Below are 7456 nucleotides of genomic sequence, written 5' to 3' on the forward strand. Positions count from 1 at the left end.
CTTGTCCAAAAACCGCTAATTCGAAGATCGTTTATTTGAGTGTGTACTCCACACTCCTGAACTCACATTATAGCGATTCAAACTTGCTATGACTTTAGTTGAATTCCGATTACACTCAAACAAATCATTAGCGATTCACTAATGGAGATGTCCTATGAAAACGACACTTTTTTCTAATGAAATAACACTAGTAAATGTTGATACATGTAACAGTGTAATACATGTCTGTCTGTGAATCATTACAAAGAGCACATAAAAACTGTTCAAGCTGCTGTAAAGAATCGCAGAAACTCCCAACATAAATACAGCTTGCATTCTGTAACGAAATGTAGACACTGGACAGGTGACCATTGTTAGCACAAAGAGTTTGCATAATGGCAGTGACGAAAATTCAATGCCGAGGGACATTGAACCGCTCCGAATGAAAGAATCTCTACCATTTTTCACTACGTAGACAAAAGGCGATCACCAGAATCTCCAAGGATCCTTGTATGGAGGAACATAATTCTCAGTTGGGGGAAGAAGCCGAAAGGATTCAACTGTTTTCTTCAACATTGGTCCCGTCTACACAAAATTCCACTAGTAAAGTAAGAGCTACTAGCAGCACTGATGAATCCCCAATTACGAATCTATACACTGTTTTAGCATTTATAAATATATTTTTGAAAAGTTCATATTAGAATTTTAATTAGAAACGGAACAAAAAAAAAAAAAAAAAAAAAAAAAAAAAAAAAAAACAAGCTCGATCCTTTTTTCCAAATCAACCTTGAGAATCAGCTTTTTTAGCTAACAAATTGTGAGCCAATTTCAATCCCTGATTAAAGCACACAAAAATGAGCAGACCCAACACAATAAACCAAAACCCGGATTGATTTGATCAGCCCAGAACTTTGTTGGGAGCTCAATCCAAAATGTGACTTGAGAGTTGAGACCCTACTTGAAACAACTCAATGCTAAAGTGAACAAACCCGATCCAATCCAAACCACATAATGTACCTAAAGGTACCCGAACTATCAAGGACCCAACGTGAATAGTCTGTGTTGCACGTGCCTAATGTATGTCTTAATACTTCAGCTAGCGCTGAGCACTGGATGCTGACAAACAGATTCCAATGAATTGAACAACTACGCGCTCAACTGTTACAGGATGTTTGACTATGGATACATAGCTTGCCTGCCACTCACCAGTAAAAACATAATAAGGCGTATAGATTATAGTCTACCGCGTCGCCACTAGGCCAATTCACTGATTGTCAGCACGATAAAAGGATAAATTATATATGTCCGTATCCAACCTAGCCTGCTTTTCTTTCATTTCATGACACATGCATTTATTTCGAAGATAAAAGTTTTATTTCCTTCTTAATTCCAGTGACATAAGGGGGCGGGATCAAATGTAATGGTCTGTGATGCTGAGTAAAGATAGCTCACCAGTTTCCATTGCTTGTTCAATGTTGAAGCATTTACAGTGTACAAGTAACCTGCCAGTTATGTGCACAAGTTAGAAGAATAACTTAGTAAGAACAAAACTTTTCTGCTACTATAAAACCTTAGTCTCAAAGGCCAGAATGTAAAACAACATAGTAATACCTCATAGCCTTATTAATCGCAAGGGATAGAGCACACTCTGTGTTTTATTATGTAGGGCGTATTCACTGTATTGTTCATTAAAGTATCTCTTTTATTTGCCGCACTTCCTCTTCAATTTCTCAATCTTTCTGACGTATTTTATATATAGAAGAAAAATGTCCAACAAAAATACAATATGTTTACCTGTTTTACATGTTAGTCCTCTTCAAAATCCAAAAAAAGGTATTATTGCACAGTATTTCATGTTGAAAATAAAAATTTGTTTTCAAAGACGTATGTGTCCTGTGAGAATGAGACACATGTCTTTGCTTTGTACCTTCTAAAACTAAGCAAATATGACAGGAAACACTAAAGATACAGAAAGTATGATTCCTCCAGGAATGACTAAAAATCTGAACGGTGATAATCAGGAGGTAGAAAGCATAGACAGGGTAAATACCATCACGCTCGACAGTCGAAGCAACATATTGTCTGAAATTGCTTGGCTCCAGAACCTAAAAACATCATAGAGTAAATTAAAACGCAGAAGAAAGAGCAAAGATCCTAACATCAACAACCAGTTGATAGGAACCTACAGATTTTGTTGGTGATTTTCGCACCAGGTATTCGTAAAACCAATACCGTTCTCCATCAATCTGAATATCAGAAATATGTAAGAATAACAATTGCTAATTAGAAAAAGAGTACAGGCTTAACAATAATAAGCCCTTACTTCGCTTGCATATGCATCAAGAATTGAACTCTCAGCCAGACGTTGGCTTGACGTGACCCGCTGCAAACAATCAGGCATGATTAGCTAAGCTTATGCTCAGTCTGATATAGTTTAGGGATACTTCTACACTATTCTATAGTATTAGAGTAACAGCCCTACTTATTCTTTGACGGTGATGCAAAACGTGGTACAGTAGTAACTAGTAAGTGATTACTTTCAAGTTAACCTTCCATGAATGATAAGAATATAGTCAGTACTCACTACTAAGAGAAAGCACACTCCAATGCTCAATAATATCACTACATCCATCCAACTACCAAGTGTTCCTCACACTTAAAGACAAGCTCAAAGCCTAGTGCAAAGTTATATATATAATTTCATATGTTTCTGACCCACTTTCCCATTTGCCTCTAAGGAAGATATAGCAGCAACTGAAGAATTGGAATCTCCCATCTTTCTCATGCAGACTCAATGTCTCTCAGTGAAGTAGTACCCTATCCTTGACGCCCATTAGCACAACTTCGAAAATCTAGTGAACGAAAGGCAAATGAAGAAAAATTACCAATGCAGATTTGTCAGATAGAACTGAATCAGCAACATCTTTTGCATTCCACGTACTCTTGTCTTTGGATTTCAAGAAGTCTGGATTTGGAGGGCCTATCTGAAGCAAAACATATATAATAAACTACAAAGACACAATAATATATATACAAGAAAGTAGTAGCTAATGTTCAGAGGGATCACCGAAACTGATATGATGAGGTTGTCCATAAAGTCAACACGTTCGGACACTATACGCAGCCGTGCATTTGCTTCAACAAATACAGAAAAGTATGCAATCAGCTCCAGTATATGTGTTAGGTTAAAAAAGAAAAAGTAAAAGAAAAAAAGAAGTCCATTGTCACTTTGTTTTCCTCATGCCATGACAAAGGAAATATTGTACGCTACATTAGCTGTTTCTGTTAAAAATAGTGATAGATTTTTCGGGGGATGAAAGACTGCTTAGATTTAATCAACTTACGAGAAAGTGGAGCAGCAGATGAATATCTTTCTGGCTTTCTGGATTCCACCCTTAAAATAGATGAAAAGAGTCAGGTCCCTACATTTCAGGACAAAGTGAAGTGACTCACAATGGATGTAGTTCACTAAATGATAGGAAGTCAAAAAAAATAGAGAGGGCATCATGGTGCAAATTCTTCCAACTTGTCCCCAGCAATTTTCATTTTGGGTGATTCGGAAACAACCTCTTTGTCTTGTCAACACAAAGGAAAGGCCGAAAGGCTACGTACATCCGACTCCCACCGACCCCACTAATTGAGGGAGCCCTTGAGGTACATGGGAATGTTGTTGTTGTAGTCCGGTACCTCTGGTTTAAACAAACTTAGTCATCCTATCATAGTTATAGCACTAGAATTCAACAAGAATGAACAAAGGATGTCCATATGAAGATATGCCCCATTGAGACCATTCAATATAATGTACCGAGTAGATTTTTAACAAGACTTTTTTCAACTTCCATTGGAACCTTGTCATGGTAACAGTCATTCAACGCAGCTCTCTACCCAATTTTCATTTTGGGCCAACCTCTCTGACACAAGTAAGGCTGCCCCCCTTACCCTGCAACATGCGAGAGCCCTTGTGGCATTGGGGTAATGTTGTTCTTTACTAAAATAATCACGGTAAACTACAACCTACATAGATTCCAAGCAGCAAATTGATTATGGTGGGTCCACATTACAATAACATGAGTACATAATTCATCTACAAAGGAAATTGATTAAGAGAGCGAACAACTCCATGAAGGATGAAGAGAGCAGGTGTATGCGAAGCATGATGGAGCTAGTTGAAAAGGATAAAAAACACGAAGATGAGAATGCATATAACCGTATTTAGGATGTAAAGATGGCAGAAATTGCAGTGAAGAGGAAAACTGGAAATATAACGATTTTCATAAATTCTTAGTAGTTAGTACTATCTCACTCTGCCTTAGGATGACATTTTAAGGAACCTGATTCGTCTTCTGCCAGATAATATTACTTCAGACAAGTATTGTGAAGTGAAAAGGAAGTGAAAGAAACAATTATTAGCTCATCACCCATCTAATTGATTGTTACCTATCGATACTTGAAACTAAGGCAACAATATTATGATATATAATCTATATTTGAGAGACTGCAAATCTCAAACTTGAACTTCCAAATAAGGGTCAGTTTTATGAGAGAACTATCTCATTTAAGAGCCCAAGCTGATGCTTGAGGCCAAGTAACGGTTTCTACCTTAATACAACCCCTGTAACAGAGCTCGTGGGCTTGAAGAATAGACAATGCACAAACCCGCCCATACTTGTGTAGAAATTTCTCTTGCGGAAAGACAGGCTCTTCGGATTTGAACTTGGACCTCGAAGTCATTGTAGTTCTAGTATCAATAGAGAACCATCTAAGCCAAAAGTCATAGTTAAAGACCAATCAATGGTCTTATACCTTAACAACTTCCTCTAACAGAAATGGGACAGGCATATCTATAGAGCTCCATACAACTTTACATATCCGCAACAAGATGACAACACACAAAGCAATTACACAAACAAGTAAAATATAAGTGTCTACTCCAGCAAAATAGCCTACCATTTAAAGACGCGCTTTTTCGATGGAAATTCCACAGGGTAGGAGTAACTGTAGGCATTAATATCATCAACAAAATCAACCATTTTAACATCCTCCTCCGCTCCAACTCCTGCAAAATGATCTATAAGCAAAGTAATATTGCCAAAGTTACCCCGAAATATGAAAACTCCACTTTAGTGCCCACAATAACCAGCAGGATTAGAAGATATTACTCATTTCATTTGAAGAATGAATGGCCTAAATATAATACCTCACATTCCTCCTCTAGTTAACAAAACTTCTAAGTTTCCTTACCAGGTTGATAACTTCCTCTTATTAAAGGGTATTTTTATACATTTATTAGTAAAGCTAGAATTATTTTATAAACAAATGTCCAATGGAATTCTTTTTAAAGGAAGCAATCAATGGAAGAGCGAGGCGAGGTAGTAGGGATGACACCTACCCTCTCCACAGTGAAAAATTCAAAATTTTTAGTTTAGAAGTTTCCAATTTTCTTTCTCCGAGGTCATTATCTATTTATATCCCATTATTACTGGTTTACCTCCCTAAAATCTTTTACTAAACTTTGAATCATGGCTACACCCCTACAACTCTACAAGTAACACACGAGACATTCGTTAAATATTACCGACTAAGCTAGTTGACATCGATTATCTTACAAAACATAAGCCCGCAACCAAAACTATAGACTGAAAAATAAAAACAGAATTCACCATTATTAGGGAGAATAAAGGCAATGGAAGTAGAGAAGCTAAAGAGCAGTAAATCCCTCCTACAAAACCCAATTTCCGAAGTGGGTTTGTAAGAAATGCAGGAAGTTGCCATTATTTTTCCATGAATTTTGCATTTTCTCTGCCAAATAGTATGGATTTTGCTCTGATTTCTGAATGGATAAGAATTTTCTTAAGGTTAATATAATATCCAAATAAAAAGCAAAAGAAGTGAATGGAAAAAAAGAGAATAGAAAAAACCTGAAGAGAAGATTAGGAGACAAATGAGAGGAAGAATTGGAGAGGAACAAAGAGGGAGTTTGGAAGATGCTTGCCATTGTTGCTGCTCTCTCTCACCCCCCGCGTTACTTGCAGGATAAGAGTGTCATCTACTCAAATTCGTTTATCTCATCATTTTATTTTTGGAAAAATTTACTATTACCCCTAATGGCGCTCACAAATTCTCATTATAGACGGAAAATATCCGTTTATATTTATAGACGAGCTAAATATTCACCCACTTTAAGCATAATACAAGCAAAAAGTTACATGGTGCCCAAAAATGTCACCACTTTAGACCGTCTTTCACTTTAGACGGATATATCCGTCTATAGTGAGACTAATTGAATGGCCTAATGCAATACACATTTTGAAACTTTGCCGCTTTTTAATATTATACATACAGTTGTATAATAAGCATTCTACAACCACTATACATTTATCCGAGCTTCTTCTGAGGTTTCTAAAAGTTTATTTTTATTTTTTTTTTATGTTTAAGTGTGTAAATTCAGAAACTTTACAACATAGCTCAGGTTCTAAATAAAATAATATGGGGAAGGTTTTGTATATTGAATGAATAACAACGTAATACATGACTCGGGTTATATACTCGACTAACCCTACAATATTTACCCTTACTCATCCTACAAGTTAGGTATCTAAAAGATATATCAAATATTAAAGATATTATACAATCACCATATGATGACATTATCTAAGATATTATACAATAAGGAAAATATCGTCCAATATTCCCCCTCAAGTTGGAGTCACGGGTACACCGATGCCCAACTTGAACTGTAGAAAATCAAACGCTTCTCCACCAAGGGCTTTGGTAAATAAATCAGCTATTTGCTCCTTGCTAAGCACATGGGACGTGGTGATCGTCTTATTCTTTAAGTGATGTCGAATAAAATGGCAATCGATCTCTATGTGTTTAGTACGATCATGAAATACGGGATTTTTAGCTATATGTAACGCAGCTTGATTATCGCAATAAAGATCCATTGGCTTCGTGTGATCCAGTCCCAAAGAACGAAGAAAAGCCTTAAGCTAAAGTAACTCACTTGTCACTCCTGCCATTGCACGGTACTCGACCTCTGCTGTTGATTTGGCAATCGTGGCTTGCTTCTGAGCCTTCCACGAAATGGGTGTGTCACCCAAAGCCACAAAATAGCCTGTCAACGAACGGCCTCGACAGCGGGCAAGTTCCCCCATCCGAGTCTGAAAAACCGTATAAATGCAATTCCGAATTTTTACTCATTATAATTCCCTTACTAGGAGTTCCTTTGATGTAACGTACTACTCGCATTACCGCATCCCAATGCTCTTTTCTTGGCTCATGAACAAATTGGGATAAAATGTGTACGAAATATACCAAAATTAGGTCGTGTAATCGTTAGATAGATGAGTCGTCCAACTATCCGCCTATATTTCATTGGGTCTTTAAGCATGTACCCTTCGGCTAAAGCAAGCTTGTGATTGGGCAGGATTGGAGTATTGACGGGTTTCGCTTCGTCTAAACCAGCCTCAGCAATAAT

The 7456-nt window shown here is 37.1% G+C and overlaps 1 protein-coding gene across 2 annotated transcripts; it reads right to left on the minus strand.

Annotated features, from left to right (window-relative positions):
* Window positions 1–70: 70 nt before the first annotated feature.
* Window positions 71–6054, minus strand: LOC141605559 (psbP domain-containing protein 5, chloroplastic). Of its 2 annotated transcripts, XM_074424380.1 has the most exons (11): window positions 5898–6054; window positions 5640–5809; window positions 4927–5035; window positions 3324–3373; window positions 3047–3114; window positions 2865–2963; window positions 2303–2362; window positions 2166–2225; window positions 2030–2084; window positions 1432–1481; window positions 71–564 (listed from the first exon to the last, which is right to left on the minus strand). In XM_074424380.1, the coding sequence occupies exons 1-11, from the start codon at window positions 5972–5974 to the stop codon at window positions 466–468; spliced, it is 897 nt and encodes a 298-aa protein (XP_074280481.1). In that variant the 5' UTR covers window positions 5975–6054; the 3' UTR covers window positions 71–465. The 2 variants fall into 2 exon arrangements, with proteins under 2 accessions (XP_074280481.1, XP_074280482.1); XM_074424381.1 differs by lacking the exon at window positions 2166–2225.
* Between the last annotated feature and the right edge of the window lie 1402 nt (window positions 6055–7456).

The sequence above is a fragment of the Silene latifolia genome, chromosome 10 (assembly GCF_048544455.1).
Source record: "Silene latifolia isolate original U9 population chromosome 10, ASM4854445v1, whole genome shotgun sequence".
NCBI lineage: Eukaryota > Viridiplantae > Streptophyta > Magnoliopsida > Caryophyllales > Caryophyllaceae > Silene > Silene latifolia.

What these genes read in the sequence shown, in the direction of transcription:
- LOC141605559 (XM_074424380.1), bottom strand. Translation starts at nt 5,974, where the DNA reads ATGGCAAGCATCTTCCAAACTCCCTCTTTGTTCCTCTCCAATTCTTCC. An exon ending in ATCTGCTGCTCCACTTTCTC is followed by an intron (nt 3,115 to 3,323) that starts GTAAGTTGATTA and finishes TATTTGTTGAAG; the next exon opens with CAAATGCACGGCTGCGTATA. An exon ending in TGAACAAGCAATGGAAACTG is followed by an intron (nt 565 to 1,431) that starts GTGAGCTATCTT and finishes AATTTTGTGTAG; the next exon opens with ACGGGACCAATGTTGAAGAA.